Source organism: Mauremys reevesii, linkage group 6, assembly GCF_016161935.1.
Source record: "Mauremys reevesii isolate NIE-2019 linkage group 6, ASM1616193v1, whole genome shotgun sequence".
Taxonomy (NCBI): domain Eukaryota; kingdom Metazoa; phylum Chordata; order Testudines; family Geoemydidae; genus Mauremys; species Mauremys reevesii.
In genome coordinates, this window is record NC_052628.1 from 42,204,653 (window position 1) to 42,227,370 (window position 22,718).

Here is a 22,718-nt window from a genome sequence, read left to right on the forward strand (position 1 = left end):
TTGCCCTAGAAAACCACAAAAAAGCCAGTGTACATAGTGAGAGGGAGAACCCTAGTGGATAATCAATCACATTTGTTACTGAGAAAGGAAAGAAACAAGAATGAACTGGAGTTTTCAGAAATAATTACTTGTTTTACATCTGTTTAATGATGCATAGTGTAGTTTTGAAAATTTAAATTTTCTATGTAATTCGGTAAAACTGCATTATAATTTGTATTTTAGAAGTGTAAGATCATTTACTTTAATTGAATTACTCATTTAAGTAAAGTTGAGTAAGTGAGTATTTGCAGGATGGGGGCCTAAGTCCTCAAGCTGGGAGCTGTAGCAGACTCTTATCCTCTGTGGATCAAACACAGAAGCGACATATCACATGTACTGAACAATGGGCTACATACTATTATCTTAATCTTATTTTTCTGTATTTAGTCCTTCCCTATTGTTTTTGTTGCTAAAATTATGTTACTGCTTGCCTTTTTCCTGTGTATTTTTATATTCAACTAGAACCTTGATGTAGTATGTTTATAATTAGCATTCATCTTTACAGTTCTATATAAACCTTTTTTCATGTTTTATTATTCTCATTAATCCTAGCCTGTCTGTCTATCTTGCTGTAAAACATCATAAGTATGATATCAGGCCTTTTCTGCACTCTGCTGAAGGTGTTGGCACCCTAAAACCCACCTGCTCAGTTAGGCTACCAACAAGACTCTGTGTGCAGACACATTGCTCAGTGTCTGCCCTTCCAGACTGTGCTACCACTGGGCCCATGGGGCCTTGGTTTGGATGCAGCCCTGTTTTACTGCTCCCCCTATATTTCCCATTGTTGTATTTCTCCTCTCATCCCTCTGTAAATAAATATCTCCCTTTCTTATATCCATTGCACTTTTCCTGTGGGTGTGTGTGTTCACTCTGGCGGGGGGGTTGGAACAGGTGCCCCTGGGGTGGAAGGGATTTCTCCTGCTGCATTCCTGCGCACGCCTTCTCTTGGCCAGAGCTGCCTGCAGAGCAGACTCCATCTTGGCCATGAGGGCGCTAAAGTTACACAACTAAGTATGTTGTTTGTTTATTTAAAGGTGCAGACAGCCAACATCTGAGTTTTTGTATTTAACTCTTTAGGGATTGTTGCTGAGTTTGTGACATGGTCACCCTGCTCCAAGCAGGCTGCCAGAACTTGTGGTCTAAGGCAGGGAACACCTGCAGTACCACACTTGGCCACACAAGAGGCACTGTGGAGCAGCCCCACCTATCCCAACTTGGTATTAGCAATGGGATCGACTCCTCCTTTCTGTAAAGAAGAACCATGGAGAAGACTGTATAACTCCCAGCTCTGCAGCAGGGGCTTTTCCTGGATAAAAGGAGGCCAATGAGGCCACCCAGAAGCAGCAAGCTGTGCTTCTCAAGCTACTGTAGAGGCAGCAGCCATAACGGCAATGACAGTTGCAGGAGGCAATAAACGAGTGGATCACCAGCCGCTCCCATTCCAGAGTGACACTGTTGCGGTCAGGAATAGAGCTTACCAAAATAGGACCTGATGATGATCTTGAGATACATGTTACGCTGTTCAGTGGGAAAAGAGGACTAAGCTGCATGACTAGCTCCTTTTCTGTCTGGGGAAGCTCAGACAAGTTACTGGGCCTTAAATGATGAAGCCACAAAGGACTATGATACCCTGAAAGCTGCCATCTTTGACTGACAAGGGGTATCAATGGAGACTTACCAGCAATGATTCCAGATAGAAACTTTCTCCTTTGGGACATAACCCTGTTCCATGGCCCAGCAACTAAAGGATTGAGCCACCCAGTTGCTTCAGCTGATTTCCTGCTCTCGAGTCAAGATTGTAGAGCAGGGGTAGGCAACCTATGGCACGCGTGCCGAAGGCAGCACATGAGCTGATTTTCAGTGACTCTCACTGCCAGGTCCTGGCCACCGGTCAAGGGCGCTCTGCATTTTAATGTAATTTTAAATGAAGATTCTTAAACATTTTAAAAACTTTATTTACTTTACATACAACAATAGTTTAGTTATATATTATAGACTTATAGAAAGAGACCGTCTAAAAATGTTAAAATGTATTACTGGCACGCGGAACCTCAAATCAAAGTGAATAAATGAAGACTCGGCACAGCACTTCTGAAAGGTTGCCGACCCCTGTTGTAGAGTCTGTAGTGCTCAGACAGTATCTAGCGGTTTTGCAAACCACCACTCAAACCTACTGTATGCAGACATAACTCCAGCACCACTGGAGGTGCCATCCTATTCACAGAGGACTTTATGCTGTTAGGTTGGCCTGACCAGTGTGAGCCACCTAGGCCTAGAGAAGCCTGGCCCCAACCTCCCGAGGAATCGACCTGAACTATCAGGAAAGGGCTGGGGGTTCTTGGAGAAGTCTCAGAATGAGGGGTACCCTCCTCATGGACCACAGAAGGCACCCCACAACACCACCAAAAGAGCATCAGAGAGGAAGTACATGGAGTCGCACCTGGGAGCAGGTCAGGGAGCTTCCCCTAAACAAATGATCATCTGTTTCCACTGTGGAAAGCTGGGGTACATCGGTCATTCATGCAATTTCATAGAGTGTGGTTTCATGGAGTACTAGGGCCTCTCAGGAAGAACAGATGAGAACTGTTGCTAAGGATTTGTAAATCCAGTAGTCCTATGGGGCTGAACAGTATCAGAGCTAATAAACTCAAGGTGCTTCTGAACCCTAGTCTGGGAGACCTTACTGGATTGTGGAGAACAACAGGAGGATGATCCAGTGTATGTGACCTGGGTCCATGAGGATACTCATACCTACCCAATAGCCTGGCGACATTTGAACATACTGGACCAACCAGAATGCTTCAGGTTGGTGTAACACCCAGTTTGCCATGGGAAGTAATAATCGGGAGGGACTGGCAATGCTTCTCTTCGCTATTACTGCACCACTTAGAGAGCTCAGAGGTCAGATCTGACCACCTGTCTAACATCTTCCCAATTGTGGGCTCCAACCTCTGTAATGGCTCCTTGCAATTCAAGAAGACTCAGAAACAGAGACAACTTGCTTGATTGCAAACAGCCTTGACAGCTGATGAGATGGCTGGCAGCTCAGCAGAACAGCCTCAGGATAACTCTCTTCCCAATGTCAACCCAATGCTGTTAGCCGGTTCCTTTGATTTGGTCTGAGAAGAACAAGGAGATGACACCCTTGGAGAGGCATACACCTAGATTGTGGTGGTTAATGGAACCATCTCTCAGGAGGTTTAAAACTCCCAATGTCCTTATTTCAAGTGGCAAAATGACTTACTCTGTTGTGTGGAGAAGAACTCCTGCCCAGGTGAAGTATGCCACTAGATCTTGGTGCTTTGAAACATTCAGAAAGAAATGCTACAGCTGGCACATGCAGTCCCTTCATTGCTCACTTGGGCAGAGACAAAACCCTAGAGAGGGTTCTGGGCAGATTTTATCAGCCAGGGGTCCACAAAGAAGTAGAGAATTTTTGTAAGGCTTGCTCTCAGTGCCAACAGGTAGCACCTAAAGGACACCTCTGGGCTCCCTTGATCTCCTTCCTCTCATAAGTACACCATTGGAGCAGGGTATGGATGGACATAGTGTGACTATTGGGGGGGAGGAAGTGCTTTCCTGGGAATGGGCCAACTATTACACTAGGTTCATGCCCCACTTCATAAACCTTGCAGCACCATTGAGACACCTCACAAAGGCCACTGCACCCAGAGCAGTCCAGTGGACAACTGACTGTGATGAAGGAAATATCAAGATAAAGAGTATCCTATGTCAGCAGCCTGTACTTCAGAGTCTGGACGTCTTCTCACGCCAGTTCTTACTGCAAATGGATGCTTCTGCAGTACATTTGGGAGCAGTGTCACAAAACTTTCAGGTTGTGGAGGATCTTATACTATACGTAATTCAGAAGCTGCAGCCACTAGAGACTAGATTCTTCTTCATCAAGCAAGAATGCCTGACCATCAAATAGGTTGTAGGGGAATTACATTATTATCTTTTAGGGTCTCCCTTTGACCTAATAATGGACAATCAACCCTGTAAATGGTTGCAGGTGATGAAGGACACTAGTCCTCGCATTACTCAATGTTATTTGGCACTGCAGCCATATGCCTTTTGTGTGCAATACCAAGGTTCACAGCGCTAGAATGCAGGTTTCTTTTCCCGGTATGGTGTGGATATTCTAGAAGGAGGAGATTGGGCCCTTGGGATCAATCAGGCCTTCTCTAACCCCAGGTGTTGGCATCTTGACCCCTCCCTCCCCACACACACGTCCACACACACAGTCAGGCTGGGCTACCAACAAGACTTAGTCCTCCAGAGCCCTAGAAGGGCAAGGAGGAGAACTGACCAATCAGGAACCAGCAGGCCAGTTAAGAATATTTCCCTGATTCTTCTCAGGGGCAGAGCTGGGTTGAGACTGGGCAAAGACTCAGTTCCGCCATGGGATCTCAATTAAGTCTTAGCGCAACTCATAAAGTTGCCTTTTGAGCCTTAGGCAGAGTGCTTTCTATTCTATTTGTCTATTAAAACTGCTTTTATAATAGCTATAATTTCAGCTGGGCAAGTGAGCAAGTTACATACCCTTGTGGCTGGACCAATTTTCACTATTTTTCACAAATATAAGGGTGGTGCTTTGTCCTAACCCAGTATTTTTACTTAGTATTGAAGTTTCATATTAATCAAACAGTACATTTACCAGTTTTGTTCCTCACAGTCACAAGAGTGAATCGAGCTTACATACTTTGGATGCTCAGAGAACCCTATCTTATTATCTAAGGAATTTCACAGGCTTCCTAAATCTCCCTTTTCCCTATGCAGACAGGCTGTCTCGGCACAAACAATATCTAAATGGGTTAGACAGTGTATTCAGGAAAGCTATAGATTAGCAACTATTCTCCCCCTGCTGGATTATATCACATTCTGCTAGAGCAATGGCTACATCCTTGGCATGTCTTAGACATGTGCCAGTTTGGAAGGTATGTAGGGCTGCCACTTGGAGCACTGTACATACTTTTACTTAACATTACATATTAGTTCTGGCACCTAGAGTAGACACCCAGTTTGGCAGAGTTGTACTTCAGTCCTTATTTAATTATGACACTGAGTTCCACCTCCCATTTATGGAGTACTGCTTTCCAAAGTATGCCATGAGTGGAAATATGCAGAGGACATTGAAAGAAGAAATGAAGGTTATGTACAGTCAACCAATGGAACTCATTGCCAGCGGATGTTGTGAAGGCCAAAATTATAACTGGGTTCAAAAAAGAATTAAGTTCATGGAGGATAGATATGTGACGTTGCACTCTATATGATTTTATGAAAGTATGCTGATGAGTATGAATATAATGTAAATGGAATATGCTTCAAGCAAAAGGTCTCTTGTAAGGTATCATTACAAAGCTTATAATCTACTGTGTGTGGTCATCCTATTTGTATAAATGTATCACTCTTGTATGTGAAACTAGAAATATAAAATATAACTCTGAGGGCCTATTGTAATTATGCAAAGTGTGGGCCATTAATGGTGGTTTGGAATCTTGATGGCTCCCATTAACCAGGACAATTGTCTGTACGTGGCTTTGTTTTACTTGTAAGTCTTCCTGTATATGTGTGTGCTGGCAAGTGGGTAATGAAGTCTTGCAGTGACAAGTGATCATGTCACCTGAACTGAAATCCACCTTTAACCTCGTGCTTTTCCATTTAGAAGTGAGGGGTGGGAACCCAAAGGGACAAAGGATTCCCACCTTATTCAAAAGATATATAAGTGGGTGGAAGAGAACAAAAGTGAGGGCTGCAGTCATGAGAAATCCCCTAGCTACCACCTGAGCTGGAACCAGGGCTGTACTGGGGAAAGGATTGGATGCTTTCCTAGTCTGGGCACAGTCTGTGAAAGAAACTTATTGAAACATCTCTGAGGGTGAGATTTTATCTGTATTCAGTTTTATTACTGTATTAGATTCAGATTTGTGTGTTTTTATTTTATTTTACTTGGTAATTCACTTTGTTCTGTCTGTTACTACTTGGAACCACCTACATCCTACTTTCTGTATTTAATAAAATCACTTTTTACTTATTAATTAACCCAGAGTATGTATTAATACCTGGGGGGAGGGCAAACAGTTGTGCATCTCTCTCTATCAGTATTATAGAGGGCGAACAATTCATGAGTTTATCCTGTATAAGCTTTATACAGGGTAAAACAGATTTATTTGGGGTTTGGACTCCATTGGGAGTTGGGCATCTGAGTGTTTAAGACAGGAACACTTCTGTAAGCTGCTTTCAGCTAAGCCTGCAGCTTTGGGGCATGTGGTTCAGACCCTGGGTCTGTGTTGGAGCAGACAGGCGTGTCTGGCTCAACAAGACAGGGTGCTGGAGTCCCATGCTGGCAGGGAAAGCAGGGGCAGAAGTAGTCATGGTACATCAGTTGGCAGCCCCAAGGGGGTTTCTGTGATCCAACCCGTCACAAGGTACATCAATGGCTGTTAGCCAAGATAGTCAGGGATAATTGCCTTGTTCTTGTCATTCCCCTTGAAGCATCTGACATTGGCCATTGTCGGAAGACATGATATTGGGCTAGATGGACCACTGGTCTGACCCAGTATGGCTGTTCTTATGTTCTTACCTGTAACCAGAGTTCTTTGAGATGGGCTCTGGATAGTCACAATCTCCACCCCCCTCCCACTCTTCCTCGCAGTCCTAATAAAATCTGTCTCTGAGGCAGGGGTGGAAGGAACTGAGGCAGCAGCAGTTCCTTCCACTATTTATAGCCTTTCTGTCAAAATATTCAGGAACACTGAGGGAAGTGTCCCTTTAACGGACACTGCTAGGAGAAAGCTCCACTGTTCAGGCTGCACCAGCCAGCACAACCCATGAGTGTGAATATGCAGAGTCCATCTTGAAGAACTCTGGTTTCAAATAAGTAACCTTCATTTTAAACCGCTGAAAATCTGGACCTTTTAAAAGATGCTTCATGCAAATCAGGAGCACATCGTATCTGTAATTAACCAGACTCTTTGTAATTATGGTCTTTAAAGAAAATTAGAGCCTTAAGCTTCAGAGGGAAATAATTTATTTAGAAAACTGAGTTGTTGCTTTGTGCAGTAATATTTTTCAGTAACATTTTATTTATTATTCATAATATATTTTTAGCTTACTTCACACATACAAGAGCTGGATTGATAGAAAACATAATGGCTCCATCAGTGTTCTGAATGATTTATGAACAACAATGTTTCTAAGTAGAATATGGTATTATAGAATATAATTCATGGATGTACAAAATGTTACCCATTGTTCTCTCAAGGATCATTTGTCTGTGTATAACAACAGGCATATTAACATCTCTTCAAATCGAAATTGTACGTGCCATTGCTATGCGTTTCATCCAAAGACAGATGGACAGAGCACTCTGTCTGCCAATAAAGGGAACTCTATAGTACCAAAATGTGCCATTTAGCCACTGGCCTAAAGGTGAGATCTGAAAATATAAAGGAGTTAAAATGTTTGCAGCCATGTGTTGGTAGGTAAGTATGCAGCACTACACCTTGCATGCAAATTCAGAAATTGAGTCTGAGAAATTGTAGTTGCCTTTTGGAGGACTGGGTGGTCATTGATTAACATGATGCAATATTAAAAACTTTCAGTGGATAGATTAGATAGATCAGATTAGACAAATCTGTGATCAATCCTCTAGACCATGTGAACTCTAGAGAGATAATGCCTCTTCTTCCCTGAACGTTCTCAAAATTAGTAAGTGCACATTTTCATGCAAAACAGGCTTTTTTCAGACTACAGAACCAATATTTTTCAGTTATCAGAAACGGCAACAAAATTTAGAATTTCAGAGGTGGGAAATATTATACAAAACAATTGGGTAAAGAATTTTATACTAATGTTTTACAAAAATATTTTCAGCATTTTAATCCGTATATATTTTTACAGTTAATAAGTATATTTCAACAGATGTATATTTCAGATGTAAGTGTTAATGCAAAGAGGCAATAGCACCTTGTAATTCTTCATGTTGTCACTTAATTTTATATTTATTGCTGACATTTATTTCTACAGGTGACTGAGCTGGAGTGTGTGAGCAGTCAAGCAAATGCAGTCCATACACATAAAACAGAATTAAACCAGACAATACAGGAATTAGAATCCACACTGAAGAAGAAAGAAGAGGTATTTGCTAACATTATTTATAACATTTTAAAGTGGCTTTAAAAATCATATTATTTATAACAGTTTGTAATGTAATCTTAAATCTGCTTGTGAGCACAGAGGTAATTTCTGCGTGGACTAAAGTAAGAAGAATCCATTTTTTAGCCTTTTTGAGGTTAATAAATTTTCTTACAGATTGTCAATCACAACTATTGTGTGGATTTTAGTGTATCTGAGCCAAAAATCTGCATTTTTCTGTTCACTCTTCCCAAGTACTTTTCTTTGCAAAAGAAAGCATGTACTGAAGCATGCAGCATTTCTTCACAGCAGCAGTCAAAATGAAGCACTGTGAATCCCATTTATAGACAAGCAATGTCAGTGCAAGTATTTATTTTTAAAAGTAGCTATAAGCACTGCTTTCCTTTATTGGGGAAGTGAGTTCGTGCTGAGAAACAAAATAAATCTTAACTCATAAAGATTGGTTTAATATAGCTGATTTTGGGGTCCTGAGGGCCCTGCCCCTTTCTTCTAAATAAGCTCCACCCCCTATTCGGTGCTACTTATTGTGCCGTCAGCCAGGATCTGGGCCAGCAGTAGGAGGGTATGGAGAATTAGAGAAGCCACCTGTGCTGCCCCAAAGTGAAGCACACTCACCCCCAAAAGGGATAGCTAACTGTCCCCATACTGAAGGGGGAGGATAAAAGGGAGAAGGGAGCTGACTATGGCGGGAATTGGCTTTTGTGGCTCTCCCATTACCAAAGATTCTATAACGAGCCATATATAGGAACATTGGCATTGGATCAGACTAGTAGTTTCCAACAGTGTCCAGCACCAGATGTTTAAGAGAAAGTGCAAGAAACCCGGACATTGACAGTTATGGAATAACTTCCCCACAGGGCAAGTTTCTTCCTAACCCCTGTAAGAGATCGGCTTGTGTCCTGAGATGTGGGGATGTGTATTGGTTTCTTTTTTCCTGTTGTTTTTTAATTGTTACTATTGTAATTCTGTATGCTCTTGTTATCCATGTAAACATCCAGTCCTTCTTTGATTCCTGCTAAGCTCTTGGCCTCAGTGATATCTTATGGCAAATTGGTCAACATGGTAATTGTGCATTGTGGGGGGAAATATTTATCAGTTTTAAAGTTGCAGCCATTCAATTTCATTGACTAACTGCTTGTTCTTGTATCATGAGAATGAGTGAACAGAAATGTCTGATCTAATCTCTATACCGTTTATTTTGTATACCTTTATCACCTTCATCCCCTCATACTTTCTCTAAACTAAAAATACCATTTTTATCCGTCTCTCTTCATATGGCAGTCAGTGGTCAGAACTTTGTGTTCAGGCAATTTCTGTTCCCTCTCTCTTGCTGCTGCTGGCTTCATCCCTTGCTAATGATATAGGAAGCAGCTCCCCACTGAAGTCTAGATTTCTCTTTTGAAAAGGAGGAGGAGTACATTAGTGTGCAGTAAAATGTTGTTTTAAAATAAATACAGACCAGGATTGAACTTTTAACTACCATGACCCTCAATTTTCTAGAAAAAAATATTCCAGCCTTGCTGGGGTGGGAGGGTAAGAGAAACTCCACAAAGGTTAAATGTTGATGGCAAATGCGTTGTTTGAGTTATTACACTTTTCAAGATGGAATTGCTCATTGTTGGTGTATGAAGTCTAACATGCAGATGAATAAATTGCAGAAGTTGCTGATTCCATAATATTAGTGTGTGTGGGGCGGGGGGAGAGTTTGAACTCCACACACAAGAAGTGTCAAGGTAAGCAGCTGCTCAGTGTCTGTTTTGGTATAATTGGAATGATTTGGCCAGGAAGAGAATAAGTGGCTTATTTGCACTGAGTTAAGATCCAGTAATATGTACTTAAAGGAATTGTTTTTCATCCCTCAGGAAATAGAAAGATTGAAACAAGAAATTGATAATGCCAGAGAGCTTCAGGCACAGAGGGATGCTTTGACCCAGAAGCTCCAGGTAAGCATCAGCATTATATACATATTAATTTAGATGTAGGAGAAAAAGGAAGATGGGCAGTAGGCAGACACTTATAATTATCATATGTGCAGCTTACCTGTTCCTGGCTAGGTTCACCCAAACTGACAGAGAGGTGTAACTTACGCCTCCATGAACCAGTCTGGACCCCATGTCCTCCAGGGGGAATTCACACCAAATTCCATTTGCCCGCCCTTGGGCCATTTGACCTAATTGCTCCATAGGGGAGCAGTTTTAAGTTGCAGCTGAAGCTCCATAGAAGCCACTGTAGTGGAAGCTGCTTAGGAGATGCACCACATTAATGCGTTCTCTGGCCACATTCCTTCACTGGCCAACACTGTTCCCATTTTGAGCACTACCTGGCTTCTCTCAGGCCTTTCTGGCAGACCTGCTGCCATTGAGTGCCTTCATCAGGTTCTTTAGCACACACTGTGATGAATCTAGATCAAATTGCAACTGTACTCTGATTTTAAAGTGTCCATATATACAGTATCTCGTTATTCCTTGTTGGTTTGAATAACTCAACAATTCTTAACATTCTCTCAGGAGTCTCTAAACCCAGGATTTGGGTTGGGGATCTTATTGGGGTGTGTTTGTTTTGTTTGTGAAAATTGTTTTTAGAGCTGAATGCCTCCACAAACTGGAGATGGAACATGGAGCCTTTCATCTCTCAGTCAGTTTAAATTTAGCCCCAGTTTGAAAATTGTTAGTCTGACAATTCAGTAGTCCTGTGTAAAATGAATTGGTGACCTCAGTCTGTCCCTTTAACTGAAAACCCTATGGCAGACTCAGCAGAAGCCCAGATGTAGTTGGTGACTGAACTATTCTTTTATTTCGAGCAAGATGAGCATTAACTAAGGCCCTGTGTTCAAACACTTCCAAAATTTAGAAGCTTTGAAATTCGTATCTGAATTGTGTCTCTTGAGCCCACATCTAATTCCTAGAATAGGTCTCTACAGATGTAGACTGAAATGTGTAGACAGCAAGGAAGAGGCTTGCATTGCCTTTTTCTGTATCTGTTAGAATCATAGAACCATTGGGTTAGAAGAGACTGCAAGGATCATCTAATCTAAACCCCTGCCAAGATGCATGATTTGTTGTGTCTAAACCATCCAAGACAGATGGCTATCCAGCCTCTTTTTTAAACTTGCAATGAAAGAGTTTCCCTATGCAATCTGTTCCATTGTCCTACTGCTCTTACAACTAGGATGTTTTTCCTGAGATTTAATCTAAATCTGCTATGCTGTAGTTTGAACCCATTTCCTCTTGTCCTGCCCTGTGTGACAAGAGAGAACAACTTTTCTCCATCTTTTTTATGGCAGCCTTTCAAGTATTTGAAGACTGCTATCATGTCCCCCTTAATCTTCTCTTTTTCAAACTAAACATGCCCAATTCCTTCTGCCTTTGCTCTGATATGGCTTGCATTTCATCCCTTTGATCATCTTTGTCACTTGCCTCTGGATCCTTTCCAGTTTCTTTGTATCCTTTCTATAAATTGTTGACCAAAATGGGACACTATTCCAGCTGAGGCCTAACCAGTGCCGAATAGAGCTGTACTTTCACCTCCTGTGACTTGCATGTTATGCATCTGTTAATACAACCTAAATGCATTTGTTTTTTTTGCAACAGCATTGCATTGCTGACTCATGTTGATGTTGTGATCCACCACAACTCCTAGATCCTTCTCAGCAGTGCTGCTACCAAGCCAGTTACCCCCCTCCTCCAGTTTGTATTTGTGCATTTGTTTTTTCTTTCCTAAGTTCTTTCTTTGTCTTTGTTGAATTTCATTTTGTTGTCTATAGCCCAGTTCTCCAATTTATCAAGATCCCTCTGAATTTTAGTTCTCAAGTTGCAGTGGGGGAGATCTAGGTTGGATATTAGGAAAAAATATTTCATTACGAGGGTGGTGAAGCACTGGAATGGGTTAATTAGGGAGGTGGTGGAATCTCCAACCTTAGAGGTTTTTAAGGTCTGGCTTGACAAAGCCCTGGCTGGGATGATTTAGTTGGGATTGGTCCTGCTTTGAGCAGGGGATTGGACTAGATGACCACCTGAGGTCTCTTCCAACCCTAATCTTATATGATTCTATGAGGAGTCAGTCCTGGGTCTGGTGGTATTCAATATTTTTATTAATGACTTGGATAATGTAGTGGAGAGTATGCTTATAACATTTGGAGATGACACCAACCTGGGAGGGTTGCAAGCACTTTGAAGATAGGATTAGAATTAAAAATGACCTTGACACATTAGAGAATTAGTCTGAAATCAGCAAGATGAAATTCAAAACAGACAAGGGTAGTAGTTGGCAACCTGCCACATGTGGCGTGTTGGGGTAATCCGCTGGCAGGCTGCGAGACACTTTGTTTACATTGACCGTCCGCAGATACTGTCGCCCACAGCTCCCAGTGGCCGCCCCCTGAGCACTGCAAGTTTCAGTGCTGTAAAGTGGCAGTGTAGACAGTGCACCAGCGCTGGAAGCCGCGCTCCCAGCACTGGTAGTTACTTTCCTTGTGGGGGTGGGTTTTTTACAGCTGGTGCACTTTAACATTGCTAGTGAAGACATACCCTTAGGTTAGATGTTAGGAGGAAAAGCTTTAATTATGTAGCTCTGCTCTGGACTAGGCTTCCAAGGGAGATTGTGGAATCTCCATCTTTGGAAGTTTTTAAGAACAGTTTGGACAAACATCTGCCAGGGATGATCTAGGTTTACTTGGTCCTGCCTCAGCAAAGGGGTTTGGACTTGGTGACTTCTCAAGGTCCCTTCCAGCCCTACATTTCTGTGATCCATCCTGTGATCCTACATCTCTGATCCATCACCTGTTTTCAGATCTCATCTAAAAACAGATGTTTTCTCCTTTCTGCATAACTGTTCATTTCTCTCCTCTCTCTGTTTTATTTTTTATTTTCAATTTAATGTATTGTGTACCTCTAAAATATTTTAAAATACAGCTTGTATAAAAAAGGCTATACAAAATAAAGTATATCTCATTGTCCTGCATACCAACCAGATAAAAATATATTGATGAACAGGAATGAAACAGAGAGTAATCCATTAATGGTAAGAACTCCAGTGGGGAACAGTATCAAATAAGCTATCACAAGGGGTAAGTACTGGGACCCTTTTAGTTAATATTTTCATTAATAATGCAGAGAAAGCATACACAATCAGCCATGATCACATAAGCTCACAATAAGTAAGTATTCCTTTATTAGAATAGCAGATTCATAAATATAGCTTTTACTCAAAACATGTATATTTAATTCTGATCTATTTACTACACACCTTGCACTAAGATCCACAGGACTTTATTATGATGGAAACTACAAACACTATTTGTTGTGTTAATATTTTTTTCATTTAGAATAAAAATGTATTAAAAATTAATCACAATACCATTAAATCACAATACCATCAAAAACACAGAATATAGCTGCAAATGGACCTGGAGAGATCAGAAGAGTGAGTTGATTGTAATAAGATGAGATTCATTACTAATAAAGTTAAATCTCATACCTGCAGATAGGAATGGAGAGAGACAGCTATCCGGAAGGCAACAAGTGTGAGAAAGGCCTAGTTGTAATAGCAGACACTAAACTAAATACGAACTTGCAAGGCAATACCTGTCCCAAAAATGCTAGTGCTATTCTTTGGGGTGTATATGCAGGAAGGTTGTATGTAAAGCTAGGGAAATAACATTTTCATAACACTTCAGCAACAGGAGCTGGTATATTGCATGCAGTTCTGTTTCCTGCAGATTAGTAAGTATACTAAATACAAAGAAGGGAAACAAATATGGTGCAAGAATTGGAGGAAAATATATATGAGAAAATATTTGGGGAGCTAACTGTGTATAGTTTAGAAAAGAAGACAAGAAAGGGACATAAATACAGTACCCACAAATAATTTAAATGAAAGAAAGAAAGTATTCCTATTCTCAGAAGATATTAGGACAAGGAGAAAGGGCACTGTAAGGAAAGGATGTTTATGCTAGATATTAGATAACAATTCCTAACTTTTTAAGAGCAATTGGACAGTGGACTAGATTGAGGAAGGTGTTCAATATTAGATATAGGCAAATCAGCCATTATTTAGACCTGGATGATGCACATATTCAGGGTTACTAATATTTAGATGATATTCACACATCCATCTATATGAATATCGTTAGATATGAAAAATGTTCTAGTACATCCTCTTGCCCTCACTGATTACAGTATTTTAAGATCTTGAGATTAAGGAAGACACCCCACTGCATGTAGCATTGGGAAATGGAGAAGGGGCTCTGCCAGGAGTCAGAAAGAGAAGAGGAGAAAGAGCAAGTAATCAGTTCCACTTTGGAAAGAAGAAATAGACATTGTGCAGCTAAGAAAATATTAAAACAGTTAACACCTTCTTTTTAGGCATATGTCACGGATGGACAAAGGAGGCCTGATTCTTTACTGCATTGCATTTGTGTAATCATTTACATGTAATTTGGTACAGTTTTACACACAGCACAGGTGTAAACACTAAAGAGCAGAGCAATAGAATTTAGCACAGGTATGGATTCAAAGATGGACAATTGGTCTGTTCTGTTATGGCAGTTCTTACATACCTAGTAATAATAGGAGCCTACAAAGCAATGCTAAGTACTCCAAGCAATACCATTCAGTATAAATAAATCTGAAATGCATCTTTTTCAGTCAATTCTCCCTTCTAAGAACTTCCAGAACTATCGTATTCGTTTATAAACCGACTAAAAGCACTCTGCTGTGGACCCCGAGAGCAAGGGGGAAAGTCCTACTCATATGGTTTTGTACAAGACACAGTAATCAAAACCCAGTAATTTGTTAAGATTTTTTAATACTCATATCTGTTTACAAATGAAAAGCAAGCACAGGGTTCCGGTTTAACTTTAATGTAACCCATGACCACATGCTCACGTAGGGCAGGTTGCTGTGCATACATGTAAGTGTGGTTTTAAGCCTCCTTTGTGATTCCCTGATTCTGCAGCTTTCTGGCCCATAAGAGCTGCTGAAATCTGTTCTTGCTGCCACATGCTCCAGGGGCTGTTCTTTGGGCCTGTTCTGAGGGGCTTTGGCCACGTCATCTTTCCCCAAGTTGTACTCCGTGACCAGTAGTCAAGAGGTGGGATGGTGTAGGAGCCAATACAATTATCTGCACCACCCAAGGATTTCCCTGTGCAGTGAGAAGCTGATTACATTGACTTTAGAGAAGCTTTGAGCCACTCGGTGCCCCATCATAGGTGGGTACTTATTGTCCTCATCCAGCTCCCACTGGTGCACGTCTGGGCCCATATCAATGGAGAACATTAGTACAGTCGTTAGGGTAAGTGAGGTGGGGGGGGGGGAAGAGGAATGGCAACAGGCAGTGCAGAGAGGGGAGGTGGTGAATGGAAGCAGCTGCAGGGGAGAGGAGGGGACACAGGAGGAGAAAAAGTGGCCACTGTAAATTGACCGCTTCTCAAAGTGCTTTTCAACAGCAGCTTGAAACCAGTCATCGTAAAACCTAAAATGAGAACTATTAAATATTCCAAATTTAATTTGATAAAATGCAGCCGAGTTGGAAGTGACTCTTCTGTCACAGAGTGCTGCTGAAAGGGCAGCTGGGCTTCTGGGAGATAGGAGGAACAAGGGGAAGCCCAAGTAGCCCACAAAATGATGAAAAAATGTTTATAAATAAATATATAAATATTTTTTCTTGTCCATTTCCTGAAAACTGTTTTTCATAGTGGAAGGTATATTATATAAACCCTCCGTATGCTGTTTTTAAAAGGTTTTTTAAATAACTGAAATTTAAAATTGAGACATACTCAAATAACAATAAGCTACACCAGACACAAATGAGGCTCATATTGATAACTTGTCAGGAGCCCAAGGGCAGCATGCAATTTGCATAAAATGGAGCTTATTATAGCTGCCCTCCTCTTTAATACGTGACCCACAGAGATTAGAGGTCTGAGTATACAGTTCTGCATCTTGATCCGACAGCCTGGATTTGAGCAGCATCGTGTTCTGTGACCTATAGCAACTGTGGGCTGCTCCTCTGCCTTAAAGATGAGAAAAGACATTTACTATGGTGTAATTCCCCTTGAGGTGCATTTGAGATGCAGACATATTGTCTCCCCTCCTACCCACTGTTATATTGGAACAGCTTCTATGTATGGCAGCTCAGAAACTGTACTCAAATAGCACCCAGGAGCAGAGAGAAGCTCTGAAACATATTTTTCAGTACAACAAAAGATGTAATTAGTATTTTGTTGTTTATACATTCGTACAGTTATCTTGATCTTGATATTAGTCTTAATCTATATAGGTCAGTGTGTAGTGTGAAATAGCATATACAGTGGGTTTACAGTAGGATAGTATTCATTCACACATGAAGTAATGTCTAAGACATGAAACTATTCTTTTTATTTAGCGGGGTGTGTGTCCTTGAGTAATCTATGTATTCTAAAATGGAGAATGGCTAAGATTAAAATAATCCCTTGAGAAGTCACTTTCAGTAAGTGGCATATTTATATATCAGAAACAATAGCAAATTTACTTCAGTTAATGTCTTGCATTCAAGATGGCACTCAGCGGCTATATAATTTTATCACTCTGTTCCAAATGTCCTGTCCCTTAGATGTTTTACTGAGAAGATAAAAAGAAGGTAGTGTTTTTTCAAACTCCTCACTGGCCTTTAACAAAAACCTGTTTTTTGTTAGCAGTAACTGAAAGATTGCAAATAATTTAATTGTGGTCTTTTAAAACCTGGATTAACTGAGACAGACATGACTGACAGCCGAAAGAGAAAACTACATTCTGTTCATAAACAGTACATTAACATACTGCATGTTTTCTCTGAAGGAAGTAGAAATTCGAAACAAGGACCTGGAAGGACAGCTGTCTGATCTAGAGCAACGTCTGGAGAAAAGTCAGAATGAGCAAGAAGCTTTTCGCAATAACTTGAAGACACTTTTAGAAATTCTTGATGGAAAAATCTTTGAACTAACAGAATTACGAGATAACCTGGCCAAGCTAATAGAATGCAGCTAAAGAAATGGGATTTCAGTGCCAATCATCTTAAAGATGCACTGTCTCTCTTCATAGGACTATGTTGGGCTCTGCATCAAAGTTGCACAAAATTAGAAAAATGCTCCTCCAAGAGGGCCTATTTTAAATTTGAATAGTATATTTCAGTGTAAAATTTAGAATTCATCTTGTAGCTAGTTAAAAAAGAAAACACTTGAATTACAAATTACCTCCATGCATATTATTGGCCATAAATAACTTGAAGAAAGATATTAACAGTAATTAAATGCAATGATTTTCTAATTATTAGCCAGTGGAAGAATTAGCAGTGTCCCAGGTCACATCCCCTTTTTGTGTTAGACACAATGTAGATTATCTGCTTTTTTATTTAACTAAGATATCTAATTGATGTGTTTTGTGCAAAAACTTAGTGATGACAGCCCTACCTTTTGTTGTAATCTTAATAATTTCTCAGGATATTTTGCACTGTTGAGAAACAGTGCCATTACCAATTAATTCTTGCCAGGCGTGAGAGAGAATTGCATCTTTAATTGAAACATAGTTAATAGAACTGCTTGTATAGAGTTCTTCCTTTTTTTTATACTGGAAGATACTGTATTTCTTTATGAAGTTCACTCTGGTGTTCTATAATATTGTCCAGTGTATGGTTTACTTTCCATATTAATTCCATGTATTTACAATGAGATACTGTCTCCCATTTTATTACACATTTTGAAGCCAACCAATGAAGGCAGGTGAGTTCCTTAGAAAAAAATATTTTTTAATTTAAAATTTGACATACACAGATAAATATAGGTAGCCAGTCATTTATTGTCTGGCCTTATTAAACATCAAATATAATTAGAATGTGCAGTTACTTGAAGATGTTTTATTAGCCTGTTTTGCAAGAAATCTTTTCTGAATGATCAGTGCATTTCAGTTTTGTGTAATAATGGCTAGTGGAGAACACTGTTTATTGATCATTTTAAGGATATAGAGCTATAACAAGGGGATTACCTTTACGTTGAACTTGCCCAGCCAAGAGAAATGTTTCTAGAAGCTGTGTAGTCATAGCAAATTGAAATGGAGACATGTTTTCTCTGTATAGTTCTTCACACCACATCTTTATCAAAACCACACCAGGCAATATTCTGAACTGTTACATAGTTGTTTAAAAAGAGGAACTGAATTCACTTATCCTCAGTGAATGGGTTTTAAAGTTGTTTTGATGAAATTTTGACAGACTTTTGGCAAACATGCATTTCTCTATATAATATATTTATTTTAAGAAAAGTCATTGAAAGGTAAGCCAAGTGTCATATGTTTGCTTATTGAATGGGAAGTGCATCAAAGTATGTTGTTGCCATAAATTGCCTGCAATGTTGGAGAGGTTTTTTAAAAAAAAAAATGTATGAATGAGTATCAGACTCAAGAGTCTCAAGATGCACTGAGTTTTTGTTTGCACCCAAAATTAATTTGAATGTTAAATACAAAATCTAAATGATTACTAAATTTGTATAACAGACAATTTTCTCCACTTTTACAGAGTGATATTCAAAACTAGAAAACGTAGGTCTGGTTTGTGTGTGTATATCATATGTATAATACACACATTCTAATTTACATTAGAAAGAGAGAAAATACCTGGTTTGTTTATAAAATATCATTTTTTCTTTACAAGTGATTTATCAGGTTCCCCTGACAAGTCAGGAGAGCAGTTTAGATCAAATACTAAAGCATCATGTATTATACTGTATGTACTGTACACACCATTTACGTTTCCTCCATATTTTTAGGGTATTTTCTCACCTATTTTATTTATTAAGAAGGGGGAAAAACTTAGTTCAGTGTGCATATGGTTGAAAGCTTTCTGTGGTGAGTTACATATTTTTTATTTGGTGGATGTTAAATGGTGATGATATGGGTAACTTCATCAGGTGAGCAGAAATCACCAGGCTTTAATTTACATGAAGATATTTGGGGCTGATTCTCTTGTGATTTACACCAGTGATTACACACACAAGAATCTTCAGTGATGTCAGTGGAGTTACACTGGTTAAAACTGGTTCATGTGCCAGGAGAATCAAGCCCATTAAAACTGGATGGGCTTAATTAGGAGGAAGTAAAAGGTAAAACAATAGCAAGTTGATAGGATATTAAATGTTATATTATTTTAAGTTATATTATCAGAACTTTTAAAAATGTCATCATTTACATGTGGGAAAATAGCTTACAAAAATATTTCCACTTAAATTTTTTGTATGTGTGTGTTACATGAGTATTTTTATGTGTACATACATACACATATGTATATATAGTACATGGAAAAAATTAGATGTGCACATTTTTAATATTTTCCTAGTGAAATGAAATTTAAAATTGGAAAATAATATTTGAAAATGTCTTTTCTCATAAAGTAGAGATGCTTGATTTCATTTTTTAAAATAATGCAATCTACTGAGGGCTGCACCTTTGAATTCCCAAGTAGTCGTCAAACATGGATATGGGATAAGGTGGACATAAGTGCACATATAAATAAAATCTTATTGTTAAGAGTATTTTAAATGTTCATTTTCAGTAGGTGAGTGTGTAGAAATTGTAATCTAAAGTTCATAATTAGGTGGTTATACCTACTGTAGCCTCTCCACTTCTGTATTAAGATATTTGAAACATTAATTTTTCCCCAGAGACAGGTATTGTACATTGTATCTAACTTTAGATAAAACTGTGGGAATATATATGCCAGAAAACGACGTTGGGTACTGTAGCCTGAAAATGTGAAGAACCTACACAGGAGAGGAGAGCAATCATATTGTGTATAACTTGTTATATGACCACTATGGAATCTTGTAAAAAAAAAAATCAGAAAAAAGAACCCCAACAAGAAAAAAAAACAAAAATATAATTTTTATTTTGAAATACACTTGCTGTTCTCTGGAGAATGTACTTTTTCTCTTTATTTTTTTCTTAAAACTTTTTCAAGTATTAAAAAGTGTGCAAGTGATGGCAGCAGTTACCTTAATCCTTCAGGTGCTACTGGATTTTGCATTGGCGTGTCATGTTGTGAAATCCTGACTTTGACATAAAAGGTTTTATACGTACATCCTCGTCTGGAAAGTTAGTTTTTGGAGTGTCTCTCTCGTAATCCGTATGCCGGAATGATCCCGAAGTTGTATTCTTCTATATAGACGTATTAAAATCTGTCAGCTGTAACATAGGCCATGATTTCCTGCTCTCAGCAAACTTCCAAGAAAACTGGAAAGGAAAACAAAATAATTCATCAACAGTGGATTTTACATGGTACAGGGAAGAATATGGAATAATTAATTGTTATAAAATCTCAAAGAGCAGCACATTTCAGGTAAGAAGTAGTTTAGCATAGTGAATACACAGATATAATTGAAACTGAATGTAAGGAAGTGGTGGCTGTGACTAATACTGTGATGATGGCATTTGGAGAAGATAATTCCTTTATAATTAAGTAAATTTTTAATAAAAGAGAGTGGAGAAGAACGCATCAATTGAGGAAAAATATTTTTGAATATCCTCCTTCAGTTGCCAGCCATGGAAAGTTTCCTTTTTCCATGCCTTTTCCTTCTCTAGCCTGTCAATTAAGGGTTAAATCCAGGTTTAATTTGAGTAAATGGGTGAACCTCAGTTGGTTCCATCCTCATGTTCTCTGTTTCTGTGCTGAAGAGGCTATTGAACAATGTCCTGTATGCATCATATTCTTTGAGGGAGGTAGTTAGAGTCAAATGCAAAATTGGCATCAGGCTATTGTCTCAGATTCAGGGTGGGAGGCAAAGGAGAAAAAGGCTGCAATCCTTCCTTGTCATTCTCTATTTTGCAAAGTCTGGCCCAGTAGCATTAAGAATATATTGACTGCTTTACTTGTCAGTACCTTAGAATAGGGCCAAATGTTAATCTGATTAGAGTACAGCTCATTTTAAAAAAAATCAAGCCCACTTGGGCCAGAGGTATGTGCACTCTCAGTAACTGACTATGCCAATTAGACATACAATTATGCACTCATTTTCTCTAAACAGGGCTCTGGATTGTGCAAAGCAATGTCCTGATCGGTTGGTTGAGTTTTTCCTTACATCTGTGCACCAACTCTCAATGATACAAAGCTGGGACTTTATCGCTGAATAGTATTTTTAAAATTCCTAGTCCTGCTTAATAAAACGAACCCCTGGATTTGCCCAATTTACATCAGAGTTTAATTTGACCCACTATGTTAAATACAAGATAGTGAGTAGGGTCTGTGGGCTAGATCTTGGATCCTTGTTCAGCTACTTTCTACTGCTCTGGCAGTGTAAAGGAACTGGAAAGCTGGTCTAATAGTCTATATTCCACATGTGTAGGGCAATCCATAGGTGGAATAGTGGTTCCTGTGCTCCCCACTTTGCTCATGTCTTGGCATAAAGCAAAGGAGACTTGGGAAACCAATATGTCCAAGCTGCCAGAATGACCCTTTGGGGTATGGGCAGCCAGCCCTGGGATCAGGAGAGCACATATATGATTTAAAGCCACATTTGCAGCTTGTGGTCCAATCTTGAATAAAGGTAAGCTCGGGTAGACTACTATATCTGGATCTTGATGTTATTTTAGATCATTTAGTTTGTGGACATGGAAAAAAGCACAGGTTTAAAAAATATTTTGGAATGTAAAAGAATCCTGAGAGCTTTCTCATCAAGAATCTGTCACATGACACAGCTTAGAAATTGACAAAGTTTCATAGCTTTCCAGGCAGGACATACAACTCCTGAAGTAGGGATCTGCAACAGCAGGTTCATGAAGAAGGCACCGCTTCCAAATCCCTTATGCCACTCTAACTTCGGGTGCATCCACCCTAGCTGGAGAAACTCATTGTGCCAGGAGGAAGAGTCACACAGCCAGGGATCCCGAGAGCAGTATCAAACATACTGCAGTATGGAATATATTTTATAAATCCATTGAGAACCCTGGTACCTGCAAACCCCGTTTTCTCTTGGCCTTTTGCCTCCACAAATCCAGAAAGTATTGTTGTGGTGGTCTTGCCATTCATAGTCTCTAAATACGCTCTGCTGTTTTGGTGTCACAGCAGCTGTAGGCCACCCATGTCTCACACCTTTACACTGTTAGCATGACAGAAGATTGCTCTTTAATTGATTAATTTTTTCCCTTCCTTTCCATTTTTGGGTAGTTTAGGATGATCCACTGGTAGAAACTTCCTCCAGTTGTTTATTCAGGATTTTCAATACCTGTCAAGCACTGCTTCCACCAGGCCCAAAATGATAGACGAACAACCTAAATATTTTAGTGGAAAAGAACTTGCACTTCGGAGAATGTGGGAATTTTTGATGAGGAACAAATTCTTCCTGTAGGTCAGGTAGCACCAGCCTCCTCAGAAGCTAATGCAGAGGTTCCAGAACCTTCACAAATGAAGGCCACGCTGAGATGTTGAGAGAAGAAATAGAACCACAATTAACAGGTAAGATTAAAAAAAAATCTAGTATTAACAAAGTATCTGTCACCAGATGGCAAATCAAATTTTCCTCGATA

General features: G+C 39.6%; 2 protein-coding genes and 1 long non-coding RNA gene across 15 annotated transcripts in view; 2 read left to right on the top strand and 1 right to left on the bottom strand.

Annotated features, from left to right (window-relative positions):
* Positions 1 to 20,050, top strand: part of HOMER1 (homer scaffold protein 1) — a 170,693-nt gene extending 150,643 nt beyond the window's left edge. For all 5 annotated transcript variants that reach the window (XM_039543422.1, XM_039543425.1, XM_039543423.1 and 2 more), the window contains 3 exons: positions 8,068 to 8,178; positions 10,059 to 10,139; positions 17,010 to 20,050. In XM_039543422.1, coding sequence (XP_039399356.1) covers positions 8,068 to 8,178; positions 10,059 to 10,139; positions 17,010 to 17,198 — 381 coding nt within the window. In that variant the 3' untranslated portion in view covers positions 17,199 to 20,050. The remainder of the gene's footprint in view (positions 1 to 8,067; positions 8,179 to 10,058; positions 10,140 to 17,009) is intronic.
* Positions 20,051 to 20,306: 256 nt separating this feature from the next.
* The window catches only part of JMY (junction mediating and regulatory protein, p53 cofactor), a 134,973-nt gene continuing 132,561 nt past the window's right edge, over positions 20,307 to 22,718 (bottom strand). The window contains exon 12 of the transcript XR_005600510.1: positions 20,307 to 20,429. The gene's annotated coding sequence lies outside the window, so the exon portion shown is untranslated. The remainder of the gene's footprint in view (positions 20,430 to 22,718) is intronic.
* Positions 20,412 to 22,718, top strand: part of LOC120408212 — a 42,936-nt gene continuing 40,629 nt past the window's right edge. For 7 of the 9 annotated variants that reach the window (XR_005600512.1, XR_005600520.1, XR_005600519.1 and 4 more), the window contains exons 1-2: positions 20,422 to 20,535; positions 22,365 to 22,647. This is a non-coding gene — a long non-coding RNA (uncharacterized LOC120408212). Of the gene's footprint in view, positions 20,536 to 22,364; positions 22,648 to 22,718 lie in introns of all 9 variants that reach the window. The other 2 variants (XR_005600513.1, XR_005600518.1) reach the window with 1 other exon arrangement.